The sequence below is a fragment of the Ciconia boyciana genome, chromosome 2 (assembly GCF_034638445.1).
Source record: "Ciconia boyciana chromosome 2, ASM3463844v1, whole genome shotgun sequence".
In the NCBI taxonomy this organism is placed as follows: Eukaryota; Metazoa; Chordata; class Aves; order Ciconiiformes; family Ciconiidae; genus Ciconia; species Ciconia boyciana.
Genome location: NC_132935.1, coordinates 408,851 through 435,779, shown reverse-complemented (window position 1 = coordinate 435,779; position 26,929 = coordinate 408,851). Strand labels below are relative to the sequence as shown.

The 26,929-nt window shown below is 67.1% G+C and overlaps 1 protein-coding gene across 28 annotated transcripts in view; it reads left to right on the top strand.

The window, feature by feature from the left end:
* PLEC (plectin) overlaps window positions 1-17,337 on the top strand; it is a 71,752-nt gene extending 54,415 nt beyond the window's left edge. For 27 of the 28 annotated variants that reach the window (XM_072851687.1, XM_072851688.1, XM_072851691.1 and 24 more), the window contains 14 exons: window positions 580-732; window positions 819-973; window positions 1,106-1,232; window positions 1,338-1,521; window positions 1,638-1,795; window positions 2,082-2,260; window positions 2,436-2,574; window positions 2,658-3,014; window positions 3,127-3,210; window positions 3,359-3,463; window positions 3,696-3,794; window positions 5,364-8,744; window positions 9,555-16,563; window positions 17,197-17,337. In XM_072851687.1, the coding sequence (XP_072707788.1) occupies window positions 580-732; window positions 819-973; window positions 1,106-1,232; window positions 1,338-1,521; window positions 1,638-1,795; window positions 2,082-2,260; window positions 2,436-2,574; window positions 2,658-3,014; window positions 3,127-3,210; window positions 3,359-3,463; window positions 3,696-3,794; window positions 5,364-8,744; window positions 9,555-15,890 (11,457 nt within the window). In that variant the 3' untranslated portion in view covers window positions 15,891-16,563; window positions 17,197-17,337. The remainder of the gene's footprint in view (window positions 1-579; window positions 733-818; window positions 974-1,105; window positions 1,233-1,337; window positions 1,522-1,637; window positions 1,796-2,081; window positions 2,261-2,435; window positions 2,575-2,657; window positions 3,015-3,126; window positions 3,211-3,358; window positions 3,464-3,695; window positions 3,795-5,363; window positions 8,745-9,554; window positions 16,564-17,196) is intronic. The other variant, XM_072851710.1, reaches the window with a different exon arrangement.
* Window positions 17,338-26,929: the final 9,592 nt, after the last annotated feature.

The window sequence follows — 26,929 nt, the reverse complement described above, 5'->3', positions numbered from 1 at the left end:
CCCCAATGCATGAGTCCCACTGCAGCCCCAGGGTGACCCCCAGCCCCGCTGCAGCCCCAGGGGTGACCCTCCCAATGCATGAGCCCCATTGCAGCCCCAGGGGTGACCCCCCAATGCATGAGCCCCATTGCAGCCCCAGGGGTGACCCCCCCCAATGCGTGAGCCCCACTGCAGCCCCCAGGGTGACCCCCAGCCCCGCTGCAGCCCTGGGGTGCCCCCAGCCCCGCTGCAGCCCCAGGGGTGACCCCCCCAATGCATGAGCCCCACTGCAGCACCCCGGGTGACCCCCCGCTGCAGCGACCTCCCTCCCACGTGCAGACCCCGCTGCAGGAGTGACCCCTCCGCACTCCAGCGCCCCCACTAATCCCCTCCCTGCTGCCGTCCCTCCTCTCGTTACCCTCCGCAGTGACCCCCCCGCGCCCCAGGGCCCCCGTGGGAGCGGGCGCACCTCCCACGGAGCCCCCCACACCCGCCCTGCCGCTCGCCCCCAGACCCCCGCCCAGCCACAGGGCTCCCCCAGCCAGCGGGGCACGGCGGGGGGAGCCCCCCCGGGTCCCCCTGACCCCGCTGTGCCCACAGGAGCAGAAGGACCAGCTGGCGGAGTACGGGGGGCAGCTGGCGGGGCTGGCCCGCCGCGCCAAGGCCATCGTCCAGCTGAAGCCCCGCAGCCCCGGCACCCCGCTGCAGGGCCGCCCGCCCATCCAGGCCGTCTGCGACTACAAGCAAATGGAGGTGCGGGGGGGGGCGGGGAGCGGGGGGGGCCGGGGAGGGCGTGCGGCGACCCCCTGCCCTGGGCTGACGCCGCCTTGGCCCCGCAGATCACGGTGCACAAGAACGACGAGTGCGCCCTGCTCAGCAACGCCCAGCCCTACAAGTGGAAGGTGCTGAGTGCCGCCGGCAACGAGGCCGTCGTCCCCTCCGTCTGCTTCCTCGTGCCGCCCCCCAACAAGGAGGCGCTGGACGCCGTGCGCAGGTGAGCGCCGGCTGCCCCCCTCCCGGGCCGCGCCGGCGGCTCCGCGGCACCGTCCTCGGCTCCCCGCTCCGCCGCGGCGTCCCCGCCGCTCGCCTCCCTTGCGCCCCCGCACTCACGCCGGCTCTTCCCCAGGCTGGAGGACGCCCACCAGCAGCTCCTCGTGCTCTGGCACCAGCTGCACCTGGACATGAGGAGCCTCCTGTCCTGGCAGTACCTGATCCGCGACATCCAGCAGATCCAGTCCTGGTCCCACCTGACGGTGAGCCCCCCCCCCGGCGCCGGCACGGGGCGCTGCCCAGCCCGGCGGGGTCCCCGGGGGTCCCGCTCCGGCGGCGGGGGCTGACGGCAGCCTTTGCCCCCGCAGTTCCGCACGATGCAGGTGGAGGAGTGCCGGCAGGTCCTGCGCAGCCTGGAGACCCACTACCAGGAGTTCCTGCGGGACAGCCAGGACTCGCGGAGCTTCCAGCCCGATGACCGGCTGCACGTGGAGCGCGAGTACAACGCCTGCACCCAGAAGTACGAGCTGCTGCTGCGCAGCCAGGAGAAAGGTGAGCCCCCTCCTCCCCGTCGCCCCGCGCTCCCTGGGGCGTCCCCTCCGTCCCCGAGGACGCGGACGGGGTGAACAGAGGGGGAAGGCGCTAACCCGTCCCCGGCGTCCCCACAGGAGAGCAGGACGAGTCCCTGTGCAAGAACTACATCTCCCAGCTGAAGGACATCCGTCTGCAGCTGGAGGGCTGCGAGACCCGCACCATCCACAAGATCCGCCTGCCCCTCGACAAGGACCCGGTCAAGGAGTGCGCCCAGCGCATCACCGAGCAGCAGGTACGCGCGCGCAGGCGCGTGACACGCGGACGGGAACCTCGGCACCGGAACGGGGCTGGGGTGCGTCCGGTCCCACGGGCGGCTGCGGACCTCTTCCCCTTCTCTGCTCTGCTCCTTCTCCTCCAGGGCTGGGGGTGGCCGGGGGCACTGCAGGCCGGGTCCTGGCTGGCAGAGCCCGGCGTTTGGCACGGTGTTAGGTGGGGGATCGGCCACAGGCAGGCTCGGCCCCGAACTGCAGCTGGCGGGTGCCAGGCGGGGAGAGTGAGGGACCCTCCTCTCCCTGCAGCAAATCCACCTGGAGCTGGAGGGCATCAAGAAGAACCTGGACAAGGTCAGCGAGAAGACAGAGAAGGTGCTGGCCCAGCCAGAGCAGGCCAGCTCGGCCCCCGTCTTGCGCTCGGAGCTGGAGATCACCCTGCGGAAGATGGACCAGGTGTACAGCCTCTCCAGCATCTACCTGGAGAAGTGAGTGCCGAGCCCCTGCGCGGCTCCTTGGTTGGCCTGGGCTGCGTCAGCTGGGATCAGCCTGGTCTGGTCAGGGCCGGGCTGACGAGGTCTGGAGGAAGCTGGCTGTGCCGGCGTGTGCCGGCTGCGTGCCGACTGCTCTGGGACCGGCTGAACCCCTCTCCTCTCTCCGCAGGCTGAAGACCATCAACCTGGTGATCCGCAGCACTCAGGGGGCAGAGGAGCTGGTCAAGAAGTACGAGGACCAGCTGAAGGACGTGCAGACCGTGCCGGCTGACCTCAAGGAGCTGGAGGCCAGCAAGGCCGAGCTGAAGGTAACGGCTGGGGCAGCACCGTGCCGGGGGGCAGCCGGTGGGGGGCCCAGGACCAGGGCTGACCCCGGCTCTGTCTGCCGCAGCGGCTGCGGGCGCAGGCCGAGGGGCACCAGCCCTTCTTCAGCACGCTGGAGACCGACCTGAGCAAGGCCAAGGATGTCAACGAGCGGATGGTCAGGGGCCACAGCGAGCGCGACGTGGACCTGGACCGCTACCGGGAGAGAGTCCAGCAGCTGCTGGAGCGCTGGCAGGCCGTCCTGGCCCAGACGGACCTGCGCCAGCGCGAGCTGGACCAGCTGGGCCGCCAGCTGCGGTACTACCGCGAGAGCTGCGACGGGCTGCTCCAGTGGATCCAGGACGCAAAGCAGCGGCAGGAGAAAATCCAGGCGGTGCCCATCACCGACAGCAAGACCGTGCGGGAGCAGCTGCTGCAGGAGAAGGTAGCGCCCGCGGCGGGGCGAACGGGGCCGGCCTGGCCGGCGCTCTCGGCTGTCCCTGGCCGCGGCGGGGCGGCCACAGGGCGCCTGAGCTCACCCCGGCGCGTTCCCCCAGAAACTCCTGGAGGAGTGCGACCGCAACAAGGAGAAGGTGGAGGAGTGCCAGCGCTACGCCAAGCAGTACATCGACGCCATCAAGGTGCGCCCGCCGGCCGTGCCTGCCCGCTGCAGACTGGCCTCCCTGGGGGTGCCGGGGCAGGCGTGGGGCTGGGGAGGGGCAGCCCGGTGCCAGGCGGCCCCGGGCTGGGGACGCTGGCCGGCGTGCTGAGGACCCCTCTCCGCGGCAGGACTACGAGCTGCAGCTGGTGAGCTTCAAGGCGCAGGTGGAGCCGATGGCCTCTCCGGCCAAGAAGCCCAAAGTGCAGTCTGCGTCCGACAGCATCATCCAGGAGGTGAGGGGGGGCCTCCCTGCGCAGGCCGGGGGGGTCCCGGCGCACGGCTGAGCCTGGGCAGCTCCTTCCCCAGCGCAGAAGGCTGCTGCCCCTTGCCGAAGGGGTGGGCGCAGCGGGGCCGGCGCGCGGGCTCGCCTCCGTCCGGCCCCACCGCCGACGGGGTGGCCGGGCAGCTGGGCGGGGGGTTGCCGCGGCGTGCTCCCCTCCCGCTGACCCCTGTCGTCTGCCGCAGTACGTGGACTTGCGGACGCGGTACAGCGAGCTGACCACGCTCACGAGCCAGTACATCAAGTTCATCACGGAGACGCTGCGGCGGCTGGAGGAGGAGGAGGTAGGGGAGCGGCGTGCGGGCACGTGGGGTGGCATGACTCCGGCTGCATTCTCCCTCCGGCATAACAACGGGAAACGTGGTTCATGATGACTGCCGGCCCCCCCATCACTAACGCTGGCCCACGGCCTCTAACCCTGCTCTGATCCGGGCTCCTGGGACCGAAGCTGCTGGCTCTGGGTGCAGCGGGTCTCCGAGCCGAGAGAGCCGGCCGGGGCGGCACGCAGAGCCAGCTCCGGGCGCCGCTGGGCTCTGGTGTGACCGGTGGTAGGAGGCACTTCCCAGATACACGTAGCGCAGTCAGCACCTGCCTTCCGCATGAACGCTGTGCTCGGGCGCCGCGGGACTGGAGCCCTCGGGTGTTCTGTCTTGGTAACCTTTCTAACTCTTGGTTTCTGCCCTTGGAAGTCGAGCCGCTTTGCCAGTGCTTTGTCTTGGGGGATGTTTGTGTTGGTGGGGATCTAATGGAGGGTAAAAAACCAGGATGACTCTGGCATCCCTGCACCAGGTACTCACTCTGCGCATGTCCCCCTCCCCACGGCACCCCTCCGCCTCACCCCATGGCCGCCAGCAGCCTGCGTGCCCCTCCTGCCCACCGCACCCCAGCCCTCCCGGGAGCCCCTCGCCCCCGCGCTCCTTGCCCTCCTCTGCCTCTGCTCCCGGGCCCTCGCCGCACCTCTCGGGGTGGCGCGAGGGGCCCCAGCCCCACGGCGCAGGGGTCCGGCTCACCCGCATGTGCGCTGCCTGTGCCCGGGCCCCGCACGGAGCGTGCGCCTGCCTTGCTCACGGTGCATGCGGCACGAGCGCTCTGAGGCATGGCCCCGAGCCACGCGTGAGCCGTGTTGGCCCTTCGGCAGACAACCGGTTGGCCGGGTTACCTGGCGCGGGCCAGCTCGGGGGGGGGATTCGAACCAGCTTGGGGCAGCACGGGCCGGAGCTTGGATTGCTCTCCACGTCGTCGAGGCTTTCCCGGCAGGGAAGGCTCCGCTGGCACCTCCCTTGCCACCCGCTCCCCTCCGTCCTGCTCACACCGGCACTCCGGCTGGGTCTTCCGTTTCCCCGGGGTGATGGCTCTCCGTGCCAGTCCCTCTCGCACGGGGAGCCCCGGCGAGCATGGGAGGAGGCTCCCCTCTGCGGGGGGCCGGGGCAGGGCCGTCCCCCGAGGGCAGTGGGCATGGTGGTGGTGTGCAAGCTGCTCACATCCGTCTCCATCGCCTCGGGCTTTGCTCGCGCTCCATCCCTTCTCTGTGGTACGCGGGCCATCCTGCTTCTTGCACCGCTGTCTTGGTCCTGTCGCCCGTCTGCCCGCGCTGTGCTGAGTAAGACACGGTAGTCGTGTGTCCCCTGTCTGCCATACGTCTTCTGGAAGCTGGCGTCACCGCCTCCAGCTCGTGGGGAGGTCCAGGGACCCGAAGCCATTCCATGCACATCCTCCACCCCTCCGTCCCGGACCGTCCCGTCTCTCGGTGGTGCGTGGTTGTGGCTGGCGTTGACGCCGTGGCTCGGTCGCATCCCTTGTGATTTCTCTCTCTCTCCCCTCTCTGTTTTCTCTGCACCCTCTTTCCCCTCCAGAAAGCCGCCGAGAAGCTGAAGGAGGAGGAGAGGAAGCGGCTGGCGGAGGTGGAGGCCCAGCTGGAGAAGCAGCGGCAGCTGGCCGAGGCCCACGCCAAAGCCAAGGCGCAGGCAGAGGCAGAGGCACGGGAGCTGCAGCTCCGCATGCAGGAGGAGGTCACCCGGCGGGAGGTGGTGGCCGTGGACGCCGAGCAGCAGAAGCAGAACATCCAGCAGGAGCTGATGCAGCTGCGGCAGAACTCTGATCACCAGATCAAGTCCAAGGTCAAGCTGATCGAGGAGGCCGAGTACAACCGCAAGAAGGTGGAAGAGGAGATCCGCCTCATCCGCCTCCAGCTGGAGAGCACCGAGAAGCAGCGGGCAGGCGCCGAGACGGAGCTGCAGGAGCTGCGGGTGCGCGCTGAGGATGCCGAGCGGCAGAAGAGGCAGGCGCAGGAGGAGGCCGAGCGCCTGCGCCGGCAGGTGAAGGAGGAGAGCCAGAAGAAGCGGGAGGCAGAAGAAGAGCTGAAGCGCAAGGTGCAGGCTGAGCGGGATGCGGCGCGGGAGAAGCAGAAGGCAGTGGCAGACCTGGAGAAGCTGCGGCTGCAGGCGGAGGAGGCCGAGCGACGGATGCGGCAGGCGGAGGCCGAGAAGGAGCGGCAGATCCAGGTGGCCCAGGAGGTGGCCCAGCGGAGCGCTGAGGCCGAGCTGCAGAGCAAGCGGCTGTCCTTCGCCGAGAAGACGGCACAGCTGGAGCTGTCGCTGCAGCAGGAGCACATTACGGTGGCCCACCTGCAGGAGGAGGCCGAGCGGCTGAAGAAGCAGCAGCTGGAGGCCGAGCGGTCGCGGGAGGAGGCCGAGAAGGAGCTGGAGCGCTGGCGGCAGAAGGCCAACGAGGCGCTGCGGCTGCGGCTGCAGGCGGAGGAGGTGGCCCACAAGAAGGCGCTGGCACAGGAGGAGGCGGAGAAGCAGAAGGAGGACGCGGAGCGGGAGGCCCGCAAGCGCGCCAAGGCGGAGGAGTCAGCCCTGCGGCAGAAGGAGCTGGCGGAGGAGGAGCTGGAGAAGCAGCGGGAGCTGGCAGAGGGCACAGCACAGCAGAAGCTGGCGGCGGAGCAGGAGCTGATCCGGCTGAAGGCAGAGATGGAGAACGGGGAGCAGCAGCGCCTGCTCCTGGAGGAGGAGCTCTTCCGGCTGAAGAAGGAGGTGAGCGAGGCCATTCAGAAGAGGAAGGAGGTGGAGGAGGAGCTGGCCAAGCTGCGGGCCGAGATGGAGATCCTGCTGGAGAGCAAGGCCAAGACGGAGGAGGAGTCGCGCTCCACCAGCGAGAAGTCCAAGCAGCGTCTGGAGGCCGAGGCCAGCAAGCTGCGGGAGCTGGCCGAGGAGGCCGCTCGGCTGCGGGCCCTCTCCGAGGAGGCCAAGAGGCAGCGGCAGCTGGCGGAGGACGAGGCTGGCCGGCAGCGGGCAGAGGCCGAGCGCATCCTGAAGGAGAAGCTGGCGGCCATCAACGAGGCCTCGCGGCTGAAGGCGGAGGCGGAGATCGCCCTGAAGGAGAAGGAGGCGGAGAACGAGCGGCTGCGGCGGCTGGCAGAGGACGAGGCCTACCAGCGCAAGCTGCTGGAGGAGCAGGCCGCCCAGCACAAGCAGGACATCGAGGAGAAGATCGCCCTGCTGAAGCGTTCCTCGGAGAGCGAGCTGGAGCGGCAGAAGGGCCTGGTGGAGGACACGCTGCGGCAGCGGCGCCAGGTGGAGGAGGAGATCCGCGCTCTGAAGGCCAGCTTCGAGAAGGCCTCGGCGGGCAAGACCGACCTGGAGCGGGAGCTGAGCCGCATCCGCGGGGAGGCGGAGGAGGTGCAGCGCAGCCGGGAGCAGGCCGAGCGGGAGGCCGAGCGGCAGCGGGCGCTGGCGTTGGAGGAGGAGGGCCGCCGGCGGGAGGCCGAGGAGAAGGTGCAGGCCATCCTGGCGGCTGAGGAGGAGGCCGCGCGGCAGCGGCGACTGGCTCTGGAGGAGGTGGAGCGGCTGAAGGCCATGGTGGAGGAGGCCAGGCGGCAGAAGGAGGTGGCAGAGAAGGAGTCGGAGCGGCAGATCCAGCTGGCGCGGGAGGCAGCGCAGAAGCGGATCGCGGCGGAGGAGAAGGCCCACCTGGCCGCGGTGCAGCAGAAGGAGCAGGAGCTGCTGCAGACGCGGCAGCAGGAGCAGAGCCTCCTGGACCGGCTGCGGGAGGAGGCCGAGCGGGCCAGGCGGGCAGCGGAGGAGGCCGAGTTCGCCCGCAGCAAGGCCGAGCAGGACGCCAGCCTCTCCCGGCAGCGGGTGGAGGAGGCCGAGCGGCTGAAGCAGCGGGCGGAGGAGGAGGCGCAGGCCAAGGCGCAGGCACAGGCGGATGCGGAGAAGCTGCGGAAGGAGGCCGAGCTGGAGGCGGCGAAGCGGGCACAGGCGGAGCAGGCGGCCCTGCGGCAGAAGCAGCTGGCGGATGCCGAGATGGAGAAGCACAAGAAGTTCGCCGAGCAGACACTGCGGCAGAAGGCACAGGTGGAGCAGGAGCTGACCAAGGTGAAGCTGCAGCTGGATGAGACGGACCACCAGAAGGGCATTCTGGACGAGGAGCTGCAGCGGCTGAAGGAGGAGGTGACTGACGCCGTCCGGCAGAAGGCCCAGGTGGAGGAGGAGCTCTTCAAGGTCCGGGTGCAGATGGAGGAGCTGGCGAAGCTGAAGAGCCGGATCGAAGAGGAGAACAAGGCGCTGATCCTCAAGGACAAGGACAACACGCAGAAGTTCCTGGCGGAGGAGGCTGAGAAGATGAAGCAGGTGGCAGAGGAGGTCGCCCGGCTCAGCGTGGAGGCCCAGGAGGCTGCCCGCATGCGGAAGCTGGCTGAGGACGACCTGGCGCAGCAGCGGGTGCTGGCGGAGAAGATGCTCAAGGAGAAGATGCAGGCGGTGCAGGAGGCCACGCGGCTGAAGGCCGAGGCGGAGATGCTGCAGAAGCAGAAGGACCTGGCGCAGGAGCACGCCAAGCGGCTGCAGGAGGACAAGGAGCAGATGCAGCAGCGCCTGGCCGAGGAGACAGAGGGTTTCCAGAAAACCCTGGAGGCCGAGCGCCGGCGGCAGCTGGAGATCACAGCCGAGGCCGAGCGCCTCAAGCTGCACGTGGCGGAGATGAGCATGGCCCAGGCCAAGGCCGAGGAGGAAGCTAAGCGGTTCAAGAAGCAGGCAGAGGAGATCAGCGAGAGGCTGCACGAGACCGAGCTGGCCACGCAGGAGAAGATGGCGCTGGTGCACACTCTAGAGATCCAGCGGCACCAGAGCGACCAGGATGCGGAGAAGCTGCGGAGGGCCATCGCTGACCTGGAGCAGGAGAAGGAGAAGCTGAAGCAGGAGGCAGCGTTGCTGCAGCAGAAGGCAGAGGAGGTACTGGGCTACGGGTCCCCCTTAGTGGTGGTGGTAGCCAGGGAGTCCTTCCCTCTCCCCAGCCGCCCCGTGCCGTGTCCCAGGACAGCAGGTGCGCGGGCGGCTGGCCAGGCTCTGGGAGCTGCGCTGGCCAGTCCCCGAGGACCGTCACTGCAGCGTGGGCATGCAGCCTCCAGCCCTGGAGCCGCAGCCCGCGCCTGGTGGGCGCGGGCATGGAGCTGGCTGCCGGCACCGTCCGGGAGGTGGAGGCATCGCTGAGCCTCCTGCCCCAGGGCCCCCCCTGCCAGGGGTCACGGTGAGCGGCCACTCGTGGGGCGGGACCCCCAAGGGCGTGCGCAGAGCCAGCATCAGGTACGGTGAGGCAAACCCGGCAGGGAGCTGCCAGCAGCAGGACCTCCCACACCCTGCCCTCTCCTGCTGCTGGCAGCTCCTGCTACGGAGGGGGCAATCCCCACCACCTGTGCCGGCTTTTCGGCCCCTGTGGCACACCCTGCCTTATTCCTCTCTGTAGAAAAGAACCATCCCCAGCTCCCAGCCTCGGTACTGAGCGGAGAGTCCCTGACCCCCGCCTCGTGTCTTTTCCCTGCTCGTTCCACCCACATGTTGTTTGCTGTGGCTCCCTAACCCCAGCTCTGCTCCCTTAACTCTTAACCGGCGTAGCAGAGTGGTGGGGTGACTCTGCACCCCTACCAGCCCAGTACCAGCCCTGCTGCCTGTCCTCCCGCCCCTGCCCGCCCCCGCTGCCCCACCGGCTCTGCCCTCCTGGGCAGGCAGTGCCATCTGACCGTGCTGTTCTCTCTCCCACCCCAGATGCAGGTGGCCCAGCAGGCGCAGCTCCGCCAGGAGACACAGCTCCTCCAGCAGACCTTCCTGACGGAGAAGGACGCCCTGCTGCAGAAGGAGAAGTTCATCGAGGAGGAGAAAACAAAGCTGGAGAAGCTCTTTAAGGACGAGGTGAACAAAGCCCAGAACCTGAAGGCAGAGCAGGAGCGGCAGCAGAAGGAGATGGAGCAGGAGAAGCAGCAGCTGAAAGCCATGCTGGACGAAGCCAAGAAGCATCAGCAAGAAGCAGAGGAAAATGTCCGGCACAAGCAGGAGGAGCTGCAGCAGCTGGAGAGACAGCGGCAGCAGCAGGAGAAACTCCTGGAAGAGGAGAACAAGAAGCTCAGGGAGAGGCTCGAGCAGATGCAGGAAGAGTACAAGGCCGCCCTGGCCCAGACACGAGAGATCATGATCCAGACGGACGACCTGCCCGAGGAGACCGCAGTTACGACCATGCAGCTGCCAGATATCAAAGCCGTGCCCAATGGCAGAGATGCGGTGGATGGCTTGGCACAGAATGGGGAGCCAGAGTTTGCGTTTGACGGCATCCGTCAGAAGGTATCTGCAGAGAAGCTGGCTGATGCCGGCATTTTGAGCAAGGAGAGCTTAGACAAGTTGGCGAAGGGCGTTGTGAGCGTTGGCGAGCTCTCGCAGAGGGAAGACATCAAGAAGTACCTGCAGGGCAAGAGCAGCATTGCTGGTTTGTTAATCAAACCCACCAATCAAAAGATGAGCATCTATGAAGCCATGAAGAAGAAGCTGCTCAGCCCAGGCACCGCGCTGGTCCTCCTGGAAGCACAGGCTGCCTCCGGCTTCATAATTGACCCTGTGCAAAACGCGAGGCTCTCGGTGAACGAGGCGGTGAGAGAGGGAGTGATTGGGCCAGAACTGCACAATAAGATGCTGTCTGCTGAGCGGGCGGTAACCGGCTACAAGGATCCTTACACGGGCGACAAGATCTCCCTCTTCCAGGCCATGAAGAAGGAGCTCATCGTCAAGGAGCACGGCATCCGCCTGCTCGAGGCCCAGATCGCCACCGGCGGCATCATCGACCCCGTGCACAGCCACCGCCTGCCTGTAGAAGCTGCCTACAAGCGGGGCTACTTCGACGAGGAGATGAACCAGGTCCTCTCCGACCCCACCGATGACACCAAGGGCTTCTTCGACCCCAACACACAGGAGAACCTCACCTACCTGCAGCTCATGGAGCGGTGTGTGACTGACCCGGACACGGGGCTGTGCCTCCTGCCGCTCACTGACCAGGCGGACAAAGCAAGAGAGCTGGTCTACACCGACAAAGAAGCTAAGGACGTCTTTAAGAAGGCCACGGTGACGGCACCATTCGGCAAGTTCCAAGGGAAGACGGTGACCATCTGGGAGATCATCAACTCTGAATACTTTACTGAGGACCAAAGGCGGGACCTGATCCAGCAGTACAGGACTGGCAAGATCACGGTGGAGAAGATCATTAAGATCATCATCACGGTTGTGGAGGAAAGTGAGAAAAAGAGACAGATGTGCTTCGAGGGGCTCCGGGCCCCCGTGCCTGCTGCTGAGCTGCTGGAAAGCAAAATCATCAACAAGGACCTCTACAACCAGCTGCACCAGGGCAAGAAGTCTGTGAAGGACGTGGCGGAGATGGAGTCTGTGCGGCAGTACCTGAAGGGCACGGATGCCATTGCTGGCGTCCTAGTGGAGTCAACCAGCCAGAAGCTCACCTTCTACGATGCCCTGAAGCGAAACCTGCTGAAGCCAGAGATTGCCCTGTCCCTGCTGGAAGCCCAGGCTGCCACCGGCTACATCATCGACCCCGTGAGGAACAAGCTGTTCTCTGTCGACGAGGCAGTGAAGGCCGAGGTGGTGGGGCCGGAGTTTCATGAGAAGCTGCTGTCCGCAGAGAAGGCCGTGACTGGCTACAAGGATCCTTATACGGGCCAGACGGTTTCCCTCTTCCAAGCGCTCAAGAAAGGCCTCATCCCCAGTGATACCGGGATCCGTCTGCTGGACGTCCAGCTCTCCACTGGAGGCATCATCGACCCTGTGAACAGCCACCGGCTCCCGCTCGAGGTCGCCTACAAGCGGGGCTACTTCGACCCGGAGATAAATGAGGCTCTGTCCGAGCTCCGAGATGACGCCAAGGCTTTCTATTGTCCCAACACCCAAGAGCACCTCACCTACGCCCAGTTGCAGAAGAACTGCCACCGGGACAAGCAGACTGGCTTCTGCCTGCTGCCCCTGTCAGACAAAGCCATCCAGTCGCAGCAGGAGGAGGTCTACACAGACAGCCAGGCGAAGGAGAGCTTTGACAAGGCGACCGTAGAGGTCCCGGTGGGCAGCATGAAGGGCCAGACAATGACCATCTGGGAGCTGATCCACTCCGAGTACTTCACCGAGGAGCACAGGCGGGAGCTCCTCCGACAGTACAAGACCGGCAAGGTGACCATCGAGAAGATCATCAAGATTGTGATCACCATCATCGAGGAGGCAGAGACCAAAAAGCAGGAGAAGCTGACGTTCAGTGGTCTCCGGGCACCTGTACCTGCCAGCGAGCTGGTGGAGTCCCGCATCATCAGCAAAGCCCAGTACGAGCAGCTGAAGGAAGGCAAGAAATCAGTGAAGGACCTTTCTGAGACAGATGCGGTGAGGAGATTCCTGCACGGCAGCGACTGCATTGCTGGTGTCTATGTGGAGGCGACCAAGGAGAAGCTGAACATCTATGAGGCCATGAAGAGGAAGCTGCTGATGCCCAGCACTGCTGTGGTCCTCCTGGAGGCCCAGGCAGCAACTGGGTTCATGATCGACCCTGTGAAGAACCGGAAACTGTATGTCAATGAGGCCGTGAAGGCTGGTGTCGTCGGGCCTGAACTGCACGAGAAGCTGCTGTCCGCCGAGAAGGCTGTCACTGGGTACAAGGACCCCTATTCGGGCAATGTCATCTCCCTCTTCCAGGCCATGAAGAAAGGACTCATCGTCAAGGAGCACGGCATCCGCCTGCTCGAGGCCCAGATCGCCACCGGCGGCATCATCGACCCCATCAACAGCCACCGCCTCCCCGTGGAGGTGGCCTACAAGCGGGGCTACTTTGACGAGGAGATGAACCGAACCCTCTCCGACCCCACTGATGACACCAAGGGCTTCTTTGACCCCAACACCCACGAGAACCTCACCTACATGCAGCTGAAGGAGAAGTGCATTGAGGATCCTGAGACGGGCCTGTATCTGCTGCCTCTGCGGGAGCCTGAGAAGCCTACACTGGTGGAGACCACCCAGGTGTACACAGAGGCAGAGACGCGGAAGGTGTTTGAGGAGACGCAGGTGGAGATCCCCGTGGGCAGCAGGGCGGGCTCCTCCATGTCGCTCTGGGAGATCATGCACTCGGACCTGCTGCCTGAGGAGCAGCGGAAGCAGCTCATGGAGGAGTTCCAGTCGGGCCGTGTGTCCAAGGAGCGCATGATCATCATCATCATTGAGATCATCGAGAAGACTGAGATCATCCGGCAGCAGAATCTCACATCCTATGACTACGTCCGGCGTCGCATCACGGCCGAGGACCTCTACGAGGCCAAGATCATCTCTCTAGACATCTACAACCTGCTGAAGCAGGGCTCCAAAACCTTCCGGGAGCTCCTGGACGTGGAGACTGTCTGGAAGTATCTCTACGGGTCAGGCTGTGTGGCTGGCATCTACATCCCTTCTTCCAAGCAGAAGCTGAGTATCTACCAGGCGCTGAAGAAGGGGCTGATCAACTCCGAAGTGGCCCGCTCCCTCCTGGAGGCCCAGGCTGCCACCGGCTTCATGATCGACCCTACAAAGAATGAGATGCTGACCGTTGATGAAGCGGTCAGGAAAGGCGTGGTGGGGCCTGAAATCCATGACCGGCTCCTCTCCGCAGAGAGGGCCGTGACCGGTTACAGAGACCCGTACAGCGAACAGAAGATTTCCATCTTCCAGGCCATGAAGAAAGATCTCATCCCCAGCGAAGAGGCCCTCAAGCTCCTGGACGCCCAGATAGCCACCGGTGGCATCATCGACCCGCACCTGGGCTTCCATCTGCCCCTGGAGGTGGCCTACCAGCGGGGCTTCATCAACAAGGACACATACGACATGCTGTCCGAGCCCAGCGAGGTGCGAAGCTACGTGGACCCGTCCACGGAGGAGAAGCTCAGCTACACGCAGCTCCTGAAGCGGTGCCGGAAGGATGAGAAAAGCGGGCTCCTCCTGCTCCCACTCTGCGACACGAGGAAGCTCACCTTCCGGGGGCTGCGGAAGCAGATCACTGTGGAGGAGCTGGTCCGTTCGCAGGTGATGGACGAAGCCACTGCCCAGCGCCTCCAGGAGGGCCTCACCTCCATTGAGGAGGTCTCTAAGAACCTGAAGAAGTTCCTGGAGGGCACCAGCTGCATCGCTGGCGTCTTTGTGGACTCCACGAAGGAGCGGCTGTCCGTCTACCAGGCCATGAAGAAGGGTATCATCAGGCCAGGCACCGCGTTTGAGCTCCTGGAGGCGCAGGCAGCCACGGGCTACGTGATTGACCCCATCAAGGGCCTCAAGCTGACAGTGGAGGAAGCTGTGCGGATGGGCATCGTGGGCCCCGAGTTCAAGGACAAGCTGCTCTCTGCTGAGAGGGCGGTCACTGGCTACCGGGATCCCTACTCTGGAAAGCTCATCTCCCTCTTCCAGGCGATGAAGAAGGGTCTGATCCTGAAGGACCACGGGATCCGCTTGCTCGAGGCCCAGATTGCAACGGGAGGCATAATCGATCCCGAGGAGAGCCACCGCCTCCCTGTGGAGATTGCCTACAAGAGGGGCCTCTTCGACGAGGAGATGAATGAGATCCTGCTGGATCCCAGCGATGACACCAAGGGCTTTTTCGACCCGAACACAGAGGAGAACCTCACCTACCTGCAGCTCATGGAGCGATGCATCACTGACCCAGAGACCGGCCTCTGCCTCCTGCCCCTGAAGGAGAAGAAGCGGGAGAGGAAGACCTCCTCCAAGTCCTCTGTCCGCAAGCGCAGGGTGGTGATTGTCGACCCGGAGACAGGCAAAGAGATGTCCGTGTACGAAGCGTATCGCAAGGGCCTCATCGACCACCAGACCTACCTGGAGCTGTCAGAGCAGGAGTGCGAGTGGGAGGAGATCACCACCTCCTCCTCCGATGGCGTGGTGAAGTCAATGATCATTGACAGGCGCTCGGGGCGCCAGTATGACATTGACGATGCCATCGGCAAGGGCCTGATCGACCAGTCGGCCCTGGACCAGTACCGCTCGGGCACCCTTTCCATCACCGAGTTTGCAGACATGCTCTCCGGCAACATGAGCGGCTTCCGGTCACGCTCATCCTCTGTGGGATCGTCCTCCTCCTACACCGTCAGCCCGGCCCCCACGCGAACGCAGATATCCATGTGGAGCGACCCGACCGAGGAGACCGGGCCGGTGGCGGGCATCCTGGACACGGACACTCTGGAGAAGGTGTCCATCACAGAGGCGATGCACCGCAACCTCGTGGATAACATCACAGGGCAGAGGCTGCTGGAAGCCCAGGCCTGCACTGGGGGCATCATCGACCCCAACACTGGGGATAAGTGCTCTGTCGCCGACGCGGTGAACAAGGGCCTGGTCGACAAAATCATGGTGGACCGCATCAACCTGGCGCAGAAGGCCTTCTACGGCTTCGAGGACCCGCGGACCAAGACGAAGATGTCAGCGGCCCAGGCCCTGAAGAAGGGCTGGCTGTACTACGAGGCCGGGCAGCGCTTCCTGGAGGTGCAGTACCTGACGGGAGGCCTGATCGAGCCCGATGTCGAGGGCCGTGTCTCCTTGGACGAGGCACTGCAGAAGGGCACCATCGACACGCGCACGGCCCAGAAGCTGCGGGATGTGAACACCTACTCCAAGTATCTCACCTGCCCCAAAACCAAGCTCAAGATCTCCTACAAGGACGCGATGGACCGAAGCATGATCGAGGACGGGACTGGCCTGCGGCTGCTGGAGGCCTCCTCCCAGTCCAGCAAGGGCTACTACAGCCCCTACAATGTCAGCAGTGCCGGCTCCACCTCCGGCTCGCGGTCGGGCTCCCGGACCGGGTCCCGGTCGGGCTCCAGGCGAGGTAGCTTCGACGCCACCGGCTCCGGCTTCTCCATGACCTTCTCTTCCTCCTCCTACTCTTCCTCGAGCTTTGGGCGCAGATACGCTGCGGGTCCCTGGAGCGCCGTGGAGGCGGCCGCCCTGGCCCTCGCCTTGTCCCTCCTGAGCAGGAGCTGCGGGCAGGAGGCGAGCGGGGAGCGCCCCGGGCCGCGCGGGCCCCCGCTCTGCGTGGCCTGAAACCTGCCGGCCCCTTCCTGAGGAACCCGCCGCCTCGCCTGCTCCGCATGTGGCAACGCTGCTGGCTAATCACTAGTATTTTTTTTTTTAATTTTTAAACTCCATTCTTCTTCCAAAGCAGTGCCTAAAGTTTAACCAAAAAGACTAGACTAATATATTAATATATACGATTGTTCTGACAGTATTTGTATATTAAGAGATGAGAGAGAAAACACACTACCCTCCCAGATCTGCCGCCCCGGGAGCCTGCTGCTGTTCCTGCCCTCTGCAGAGCCGATCCCACCTAGCCGCTCGGACGCCGCGAGGCAGAGCTGGAAAACAGGAAAACAGTTCCCCCTTTTTGATCTAACCACTTAGTGACTCTTTTGTAATTAACCCTGCCGGCTTCATCCCCCGCACCCCGAAGGAGGAGACGACGCTGTCCCCGCGGCACACCACAGCCCACCGCAGCCGGTGTGCCGCGGGACGGAGGACGACGTCGCGGGCTCCCTGCCACTCGGCACTGGACAGCCAGACACTGCGCCGGCCCCGGAGCTGTTGCCTGGACCCCTTCCACCCGCCCGCGGCGCGGCGAGGAGGGGGCTCCGCGCCCCGGCTTCCGAGCTGCCCCAGCTCCCCGGCTTGGCCTCCGGGCCCGTCCCCGCCACCGCGCCGCGGAGCCGGTGCCCCGACCGTAAGTGCGCGCTGGCGCTCCCCGCTGCTTCTGCGCCGTGCGGAGGGACCTGCCTCCGCTCTGCCGCTTCGCCCGCCGAGGGGCTTCGCTGCGTGTGCACCGCCGCCTCCGCCAGCCCGCCCGCCCGCTGGGACGCACCTGCCACGCTTGGCTCTCCCCGGCCACGTGGCTCGTGTCGCCGCTAGCCGGCGGCCCTGCCTGCTGCTGCCTATCTGTCTGTCTGTCTGTCTCTCCGTGTATCTGGGAAGTGCTCCGCACAAGGTTGATTTCTTAACACTGATGTGGCTTAATGAATTGACAGGCGTCCGCCAGAGCCCGCGCCCGAGCTCGGCAGAGCCTGCGCTGCCAAAGCCAGCCCGGCTCCATGCGCGGTTCCTGCGCCCAGGCCCCAGCCGCTGCCCGGCCACGTGCCCCCCCCTCGCCACGGGCCTTCTCTTGAGGGGCGCAGAGGCCCCAGGACCCTCCGTGCGCGGGGGGGCCGTGGGACGCTGCAGCAGCCCGGCGTGCTCTCTTGTTAGAAAAAAGGCAGATCTCTGTAAAACCGGAATCCTATTTTCTTCCTCGTGGTAATTCCTTTCCGCTTGGTTTTCCTCTCCTTCCTGCACCCGCAATAACACGCTCTCTCTCTGGCAGACATCTTTTTCCAGTCCCACCAAAGACGTCCCCTTGCCGCTGGGCGAGTTCCTTAGCTGGGTCTCCGATGTCAGCAAGTCATGGATGGGCTCGAGGGGAGCCCGGGACGCGGCAGCTCCTCGGCCGTGCTCGCCGGTGCAGGTAACGCCAACCTTTCCAGTCTCTCTCTTTGGAGCCGGGGTTCCCCGCTGTCCTGCGGCTCGCTGGGCTGGTGCTGGGGCTTTAGCTGGGTGCGGCGTTCTCCAGGCGGTGACACGGAGATGTCCAGCAGGCGTAGGTTTCCTCCAAGTACGGTTTGGGGCACAGTTGCCCACGGTGAAGGCTTTCCAGCCGTGGTTGTGCCGCACCGGTGCTGCGCCCTGCTGCTCTGGCCGCGGGAGGGCTGGCCCCAGTCGGGAGCCGTCACTCGGTGAGGCAGCGCGGGGGCGTGCAGGCTGGCGCGGGGCGGGTGCGCGGCACTGCCGGCTGGGCTCGATGGCTTCATCTCATGGACCAGTCTCCCTGTCTCATCCCATCTTTTCTGTTCGCTTTGTTTTAGTGTTGCTGGATGTCCATCCCAACTCCCCTCACCGCTGCCACGGAGCCCGTACCCCCGTCCTGGGGCAAGTGGGACCGCACTTGAGGACACTGGGACATGCTCCCTTTCCCTTTGCGCTTGCCAGAGTCCCCGGGCAGAGACCGGCGGCTGCGCTGCCCGGGCGCGGGGGCCGCCCCATGGCACCGGAGCCCCCCGGCCGGCAGCGGGGTGCACCGGCCCGCCCGCTGCCCCTGCCCCCTGGCAGCACGCAGCCCCCGTCCCCCGTCCCCCGCCACGCTCCACCGGGGCCCCAGGCAGGGGCTGAAGCAATAAGTGACACAGCGGTGGCGGGGCTGTACCGGCTCGGGCTGTCGGGGCCGTAGCCCCCGTGCTCGGCCCCCCACAGGGGCCGTAGCCCCCAGGAGGCACCCACGCGGTCGCCTGGCCCTCGAGGCCCTTGCCCCGTTGCCAGCGTGCCCCAAAGTTGCACGCCCTCCTCTGCGGGGACAGCCTCCCGGCACGGTGCCGCGGCTCACCCACGGACCTCCACAGCACCTCTCCTCCTTCCCACCTGCTCTCGTTTGCCACGTGTAAATCGAGTCATGTTATTCCTCAGCATTTGTTGTTATTATTCTCATTATCCAGTTTTGCTTTTGCATGACATGCCACTGTGGGCGACTCTGTACCGTAGCCCAGCCTGAGCCGGGGCTCCCGCTGCCTTGGGGCCCTGCGCTCCCCTGATTTCCCGATCATTTCTCATCAGGGCAGCTGGGGCTGATCAATAATCCAAAAACATCTCTTTTTGGGGGCAAAACACTAAAGCCTGACCTGTATATACCATGAAGTGTTTGTAAAACATGCAGTATGGACCCATGGCTCTCCCCAGCGAGGTCAGTAAAAGAGATCCTATGAAACCAGCCGGCAGCTCCGCGTGGTCTGTTCGCCCTCACTGCTCCCCGCGGGCGGCCCTGCCCCGGCCTCGCCGCTGCGGGTGCGGGCTGGAGGCTCCCGCTTGCCTCCCGCGCCTTTGTGCCGTGGGCCACGCCGTCCGGGGCGCGGGCCGCCGCGGGTCGTGGTGGAGCATGCCGGGGCGCCGGAGGTCTGACGGGCTCCTGGCGTGAGCGCCGCAGCAGCGTGCCAGGCTCGTGCACAGCCGTGCCCGGGCATCTGCACAGCGCCGCGGCGCCGGGCACGGAGCAGGGCTGCGGGGTTGTCCCCAGAGCCGGGCCCCGGGCTGGTGAACGCCCGGCCCCGGGGTTTGCTCTGCGTGGAGGTGAGTGCGGGTGCAGCGGGGCCGGGGTCTTCCCTGCCCCGGGAGGCTGCAGCCCCGTGCCAGCGGGTCCCTGGTTCTGGGGACGGGGAGCAGCGAGTGTGGGCATGGCTGGCCGTGTGGAGGCGTCTGGGGCTGCCTCCTGCCCGCGGGGACAGAGCTGTCCCGCCGGTGGTGGGGCTCTGGGCAGGGCAGTGCCCGCTGTCCCCCGCGGCGCTCCTACCCTGTGCTGATGCGTGCCGCTACCGTGCGAGCGGGGCTGGGCCGAGGCCGTGCACACCGGCGCCGTGGGCTCCGTGCCGCGCGTCCCTGTGCTGCCGCCCGGAGCGGGCAGGCGGTGCCGTGGGTGCTCCCTAGCCTGGCAGCGCGAGAGCCGTCGTGGCTGGGCCGGCAGCAGTCGGGGAGCCCTGGTCGGCTGCGAGGACGAGGGGCTGGGGGCGATAAGGGCGAGCTGGCCGGGCAGCCAGCCGGCGGCGGGACAGCAGGGGACGGTTAGGGGCAGCCTGGGCAAACCTGGGAGACGTCGGCACAGATGCCCACGCGGGAGGTTCCCCGGCGGTGGCTCAGACGGCTCAAGGAGTTTTTCCAGCCTTGCGAGCCATGTGCCGCCGCTCTGTCCAGGCTGGCTCTCCCCGAGCCGGCAGGCTCGTCCTGCAGCAGTGCCTCCCGCCAGGCGCGGCACCAGGAGCACCGGAGCCACACGGGAGCTCGCTGGGCAGCGCCTGCTCCGTGCAACATCTGGTGGCCGGCGGGGTCTGCCCGGGAGCAGCCGAGCCTGCCGAGCAGCACCCGGGGGGGAGAGCCCAGGCCGGCCCAGGCAGACAGCAGCAGCCTGGGAGCACGGCGATTGCGCCGCGCGTCTGCAATTGGCGGCAGCGTCTCTCCCTGCCGCCTGCAGCGGGCTGCACCGGCACGCAGCCGTTGGGTGCAGCCGGGGTGGGGGGAGCGTCCCCTGTGCTGGGGCGGCCGCAGGCTGCTGTGCCCATTGGGGGGCTCCGGAGGGGTCTTGGGGAGAGCGGCGAGGACTGCTCCCGGGGGATGGCACGGGCAGCCCGGGGCCATGCTCCACCTCGCTGCCCCCTCAGCTATGCCCTGCTCCCCCCCACCTTCCTGATCCCCCCTCAAGGCCGGACACCTCTTGCAAACCCCACGAGACCACCGAGACCCCTCCGCGTCCAGGGCTAAACTCCGTGGCCCAGCCCCGCTCCATGGGCTAGAAAGCCCTCCCCTCCCCACAGCGTCTGCGGGGTCCCGCTCCCCTTCCTGGGCGAGAAACCTCCCCGCTCCTGAGCCAATCCCCTGGGCCCAGCCTTTGGGACCAGCGCCCGTTTGCTGGAGGGGACCCCCTTCCCCGCACGCCCTCAGCCCTCTGCTTGCGTTGGCCCCGGCACGGGGAGCCTCCCGGCACGGTGGGATGCCGGGGTGAGCCGGGCTGGCGCTGGGCAGGAGCCGCTCTGCCTGCTGGGGCGATGGGCGAGCCGGGGCGGTGGGATCCCACTGCGGCGGCTGGCGAAGGGTCGGGCTCCGGCGTGCGGCGCAAGGGGGGAGGTGGGCAGGGACGCCCCGTACATCCGGGCTGCCTGCTCCCGGGTGCCTGCCGGGCACACGGGGCCGCCTGCAGCCCAGTGCCGTGGGGCCAGCCGTGGGGAGAGCTGTGCAGCACGTGGGGAAGCCCCGTCTTCCCGCCTGGCGCGCCGTCCCTCATCGGCTGGGCCGTTCCAGCTGTCTCGTGCCACCGCACGTCACCCTCCTGCTCCCCCGGGATCCCCCGTCCTTCCCAAAGCCCCTTCCCGCGAGCAGCGTCTGCCTCCCATGCGCTCGCCCCGGCGCCGCCTGGCTTCCCGTGGGCGCCGGTGGTGCCATGCGGTGGCACGTGGCAGGGCTCGGCATCGGCCAGGCTCAGCGCAGGCAGTGCGATGGCGAGCGTTACTGCTGGGACAGCGGGGAGCTGGGGACCTGCCCCGGGGCTGGCGGCGGCTCAGCCTCAAGCTGGTCCCCAAAGCAGCCGGAGCCGAATCACGCAGCACGGCACTCCGGAGGGCCCAGCGAGGAGAAACGCACCGTGTAGGGGAAACAGCCCCCCGCTCCCCTTGCCGCCGTACCCCTGGGTGGCGGAGGGCCGGTCGCAAGGGGCGCCGGGGTCTGTGGGGCAGGATTTGGCCGAGACCTGCAAGCTGGTAGTGGCCCAGCAGCTCCCGCCCTGCTGCGCCGGGGCAGTGGGTGAGCAGCGGGCCCGGGGCACAGCCGCGGCAGGGGCTGGGGGGCTGCCCTGTCCCACCGCTCCCTCCTGGTCGATGTGGTGGAGAGGGCCGGCGTCTGCCGCCCTGCCGGCCGCGGCACAGCCAGCTGAGCCCGAGCGCCATGCGAAGGAGCGACGGGGCCGGCAGCTGGGCGAGGGGGAGCCGCAGCTCGGTCACAAGCGGCATCAGCTGCCGCGGAGCCGCACCGCGCGCTGGGAGCGGCTGACCAAGCGTGTAATTGGGCCAGGCTAATTATGATGGATAACTCTATTATATTCCCGTTTTTAAAGCACTGCAGCTTAGCTCGCCCCGCTGACGCACGGGCCAGAGTTCACCCCTTTCAGGCCCTCCGAGCTAAACTGTCGCGGAGCGTTAAAACCGTGGGGTGGTGGCATGTGCAGTGCTGAATGCCGTGCCGGTCGTGGCTGTTAGTCAGCCCTGGAAGGGCTCCCTTGCCCCCCGAGCAGCCGCCCCCTGCACGTGGGCATTTGCAAACAGCCCGTCACCAGCTCACACACAGCGCTGGCAGGACCGTCAGGATGCTCGCCAGGCGGGCGTGCCACGCGGCCCTCCCAGGAGCGCCGCAGCCGAGCCGGGCTGTGCCCAGGCACCCTGTGCCCCCCAGCCCCATGGTGGGACGGGCTCTCACGCCCCGCGCGTGGGGGTGCTTGCCTGTCACTGCACGAACATCATTGCCGTCGGCTGCACCGCCCCGTCCTGCCGCAGTGGCTGCCTCTGGCCACGGCCCGGCACATGGGACCCGTGGCTGCCATCCCAAGCGGGGCCGTGGCAGCCGACTTGGCCCCGCTGGCACGCACCAGCTGCCAGCTCCGCGTGCCCACCGCCCCGGGCACTGCTGGCTCCAGCCCGCAGCGCACCGCTCTGGGAACTCGCTGTACAGCTCACCCGGCAGCCACAAAGCCGGCCCGGCCTCTCCCACGCCCCCGTCTCGCCGGGGCACTGAGCCTTTCTTTAGGGAGATAAGCTGCCCGGCGCCGCTTCCTCCGCACGTGCGGGGACCCCGAGTCCCCCCCCAGGCTCCGTGCCGCTGCCCTGGGGCAGGGAGCCCGGTCGCTGCAGGCGGGTCCCTGCCTCACCGAACCGGGATCCCAGTGTGCGCCGGCCAAGGGCAGCACTGCCCCGCGGTAACCCGCCTGGCGTCTCTGTGCCGTCGAGCGGCACGGCACGGTCTGCGCGGGGGGCTGGTGTCGGCTGGGCGGGTGAATCCACCTGCTGCTCGCTGCAGGTCCCAGGGGTGTGAGCGGGGCGACGGTGCTGCTTGTCCGGGAGCCTGCCCCAGGGCTGCAGCCAGCCTGTCGCCCGTCCCGCCGGGCACCGGGCAGCTCTGGAGGCTGGGGCGCTGCCGGGCGCAGGGCCAGGGCGTCCGCGGCGGGGACGGTGGTGGTGCCGAGCAGCCTCGGGACGCTCCGAGCCACGCAACCGCCGGTGGGGCCGCGCAGGCAGCGCGGTGCAGGGACCTGTGCCTCCCTCCCGCCGCACCGCGTTGCTGCTGTCAGGCAGCTCCAAATCCGTTTGTTCCGGCTGTCATGTCCGGGGCGTAGCTGGCGCAGCCCGCTGTGCCTGGTGGCTGTCCCAGGCCAGCAGCCGAGCCGTGGCTGGGGGCTGCTCCAGATCCACCCCCAAGGTGCCGGTGCAGGCGGCGGCTGCAGGGACCCTCGCGGCTGTTCCCTTTGCAGGCGCACGCAGCACCCAGCACGCAGGCACCCCTGCGCTGGTTTGGGGTTTGCTGCTCCTCGTTGTCTCGTGTCTCTTGGCACGTCCCTAGGACTCAGGCGGCCGGTCCCGCCGGTGCAGGTGCGATGCCGCGCCGTGTCTGGGACAGGCTGGCAGTGATAGCCGGGGCTCCATCCCCGCCAGCCCGGGCTGGGTTTTGGGCTCTGCTGGAAGAGCGTTTCCCAGCGCAGACGCTGTGGTCAGGCCTCCCCGTGCTGTTGTCCGCCGCCCGCCTGAGGCAGCACCCTCCAGCTCCCCAGCTGCGCCCTGTGCTGCGGGCACCGCAGCCCTGCCAGGATGAGGGATCACCCCCGGGGCCAGCAGCGCGGGGCAAGGAGGGCTGCGGGGCCGCGGCTGCCGCTCTGCCGGTGATTGCACCGGTCTGCGCCGGAGCTGCCGCGACCCCGCGTGCCTCGGTGCCCCCGGCCGCACCATCCTGCTCCCTCCCCTGGACGCTCGCCTGGCCCGGGGGGAGGAGGGAGCTGAGACGCAGCCGGTGCCCTGGCCAGCTGGGGAGGGGCGTCAGCGCCGGCTCCGGGGGCGAGCGGCCACGGCTGTGGGGTGTGTGGTGCTGTGGGGCCCCATGCGGTGGACGGCGTCATGCATGCGAGGTCTGCAGTGAGCGCGTGTGCCCAGGAGCATCTCTGATGTGCCGGAGCCCAGCTGGCACTTCAGCCGCGGAGAGACTGCCGCTCTCCCTTTCCAACACGGTGGAATATGGCCCTTTTCCGGGATTCACTCAGGTTTTGGGGTGCGAACAAACATCCATCTCTTCTTGACCTTCCTGGTGATCATCCCCCAGCGCCTGGTACCCTTCGTCCCTGGGGAGCTCGTCCCTTCTGGGTCCTCTTTGCCCAGGCAGCCCCTGTCGCAGGCCCGAGCTCTGCAGCCCTGAGGACAAACTTTGCCTTTTTCCCGTGGCCCCGTTTGCCCCACGCCCCCCCGCTGCCGCGCTGCCCTCGCGCCCGCTCCTCTGTACGTCCAGCAGCCGGTCTCGGTCCCACCCCAGGAGACTGGTTTGTGCCTACAGGAGGCAAAGCCTGGCCAGGATGCGGCTTTGCACCCCCTTGCAGCCCGGAGGGGTCCTGTCCCGTCCCCGTGAGGACGCGCCGTCCCCGGGGCCCTGACTGCGCTTGGTGGGACCTGCCACCAGCACGAGCCCAAGAGGTGCAGGTTTATTGGGGCCCACCGCTGCAGCTCCGTGGCTGCAGCCGGCGTGAAGCAAGCTGCTCGGTTACACACACCGAGGAGCCGTGATGGCGCGCTGCAGCCCGGACCCCGAGCCCTGCAGCCGTGGGGAGGCTTGTGCAGCCGCGACCTGCGCACCAGCGCAGACGGGCACAGTGCGGCAGCTCGGGACCCTCTCCGTGTGCAGCCGAGCCTGGCCTGGGTGGGCTTGCGGGAGCAGGCACCAGGCACCAGCCCGACTCTGCTTCCCCTTTTCTCGGCAATTTGCTGCTTCTTCCACACGGTTTCTGACCAGACCCCTGCCCCCTGCTCGTTCCTCAGCAGCTGCATCGGTCGCCGCTTCCTCCCAGTGACCCCCAGCCCCATCCAGCCCCATTCTCTGCCAAGTGCTGGGCACGCTGCTATTCCTGCTCAGCCACGTTGCCGGCGCCTTGTCTGGGGCCGCCGCCGGGGCCGGCCAGCGCGGCATCACTGCGGCGCTTCTGATCGGTTTCAGATCGGTTTTCTCTCCCGTTTATCAAGCCCGCGGTCCTCAGCTGTTTCCCCTCGCAGGCAGGGCCTGTGCACAACGCCTAGGACACGTGGTCGACCTGTCCTTGCTCAGGTCTTGTGCTCATCACCATCTTCGTGGCACCACCGTACCCTGTGCTCACGCTTCACCTCCTGCTCCCGCAGCCTTTCCGGCAGCACCCGCGCTCTCGCTCTCACACATCAGCAGCCGCCCTCGCTGCTCCCCAGCTAAAACGAACCAGGGGTCCGCTCGCTCCTGAGCACCAGGCTCCCTTGCTCCTCTGACAAAAGCCTCGGAGCTGGCTGCATCTCCCCTTCCTCCTCCTCCCTGGGCACACTTCTGCAGCCCTTTGTGCTGCATGCGGCCCCTTGCCGCAGGCTGGAGCCAGGCCCTGCTGCTCGCCGCAGCGCATGCATCGCCCGCTCTGGCCTCCTCCAGCCCCTGCAGGGCTCTGGCCGCTCGCACCGCGTGCTTTCCCATTTCCCTCTGGATTCCCAGTGGCATCCGCAGCGTCCGGACTGCTGGTGACCTGGCAAAGCGTTCCCAGGGTTAATGACGGGGTGACTGCAGGGCTCCCAGGACTGTGTGCATCTCCCTCAGCCTTCGGGTACAGGCACAGTGCGATCCCTCCTGCAAACCCGGCTTCTCTGTTGGGGCACAGAGCAGCCGCTGGCATCTTCATCCTCTCCCTGTCTCCGTGCCCGTGCAGAGAGGCATTGCTCCTAGCCTTGTTTTCACGGGGCATCTCCTTCTACTCATTGCAGCGAAGCAGCTGAGCTCACGGCACCGGAGCCTGGAACGGCTGCAGGCTCTGCACAAGGTGCGCGGGCTCCGAGCCGGCTGGTGGCAGAGCCAGGGCCCTGGGAAGCCTCCAACGGCTCGGGCGGCCGGTTGCAGTGGGAGGCGCAGCCGGAGGTGACCCTGGGGACGTCTTCCGCAGGCAGCGGTTCCTGGGCTGGCAGAGCTCGGGCAGGTGCCTCTCCCAGCAGCGCTGTGATCTGCAGCAAGGGAAGGGCTCGTGGGGCTGATAATAGTTATCTTTATGGCTGTGGCTGCGCCGTCCCGGCCCTTCTGATGCTGGCACAGAAGCAAAGGACGTTTCTGCCGGGAGACGCTGGTCCCCGGTGAGGGGAGGTGGCAGGGGCAGGTGCCTGTGGTGCCGCGTCTCCCCGAGCCGGGCCGCACCCTGAGAGGGGGAGAAAGGGAGAGGGGGGGAAAGGAAGAGGGGGAGAAAGGGTGCAGCTTGGAGGGTGCCGGGGGGGGCTGCTCCTCCTGCACGGGGTGGCTTTGGCCCCGCCAGCCCCATGCGGCACCCATGCCGTGGCCGGACCTCCCTGGGGTGCCCCGGCTCAGCTCTGCCGGCATCCCAGCCTAGAGCGGGCTGAGCCCCGCTGCCGGTGCCTGAGGGCGGCAGCTCCCGCCGTACCTGCAGGCTCTCGGCAAACCACGGTGAACGGCCTTGGCACGCCGCGCTCCCCACAGGGCTCCGTTAACGCAGCCCCTTGTTTGCCCCACCACGTGCAGGAGCAGGGCGGCGCGTTGCAGGCGGACGCGTGTGCCCAGACACGTGCCGCGGGGCCACGCGTGCTGTCTGCGTGGGGCCACGTGTACTCTCTGTGCACGGCTGCCTGCAACCGGCTGCTCTGGGGCGCTGGCCGCTGTGGTTTGAGGGGCACTGTCCAGCCCCACACCTTTTCTTCGTGTCTGAGATGCCGCTGCTCCGTGCCTCCGCAGTGGGCCGGCTCTGCCGTCCAGGGCGCTCCGAGGGTGTGCAGGGTGCCCGAGGCTGATTCGGGTTCAACCCATAGTGCTGGAAAAGCCCCCAAACCAGGATGATCCGCTCCCGCGTCCTGCCTCCCGGAGACCCGCTGCCTCCAGCAGATACTGCCTGCCCCCAGCAAAGACACCCGCTGTGCCGGGGCAGAGGGGCCTGATCCTGTGCGTAGGGCTGGGGAAATGGGGCGGTTGCGGGGACGGTGGAAGTACGAGGTCGGCGAGCGGCGGAGCCCCTGGCCGGGCGGGGAAGCTCTGTGGGTCAGTTTGCCGTGGCTCAGTTTGGGCTCAGCCAGGTGCTGGACCGTGGGCTCTGCAGCACGCGGCCTTGCAAGGGGCAGATGTAGGGACATTGGGGACCAGCGACCAAAACGGGCCGAAGGGGCCGGCAGGGGTAGCTGGCAGCAAGTGACATCTGGGAGCAATCCCGGGTAAAAAAGGGTCAGGAAATCCAGGAGCGCTGCGGGAGCCACCGCATCGAGCAGTGCTTGTCCGGGCCG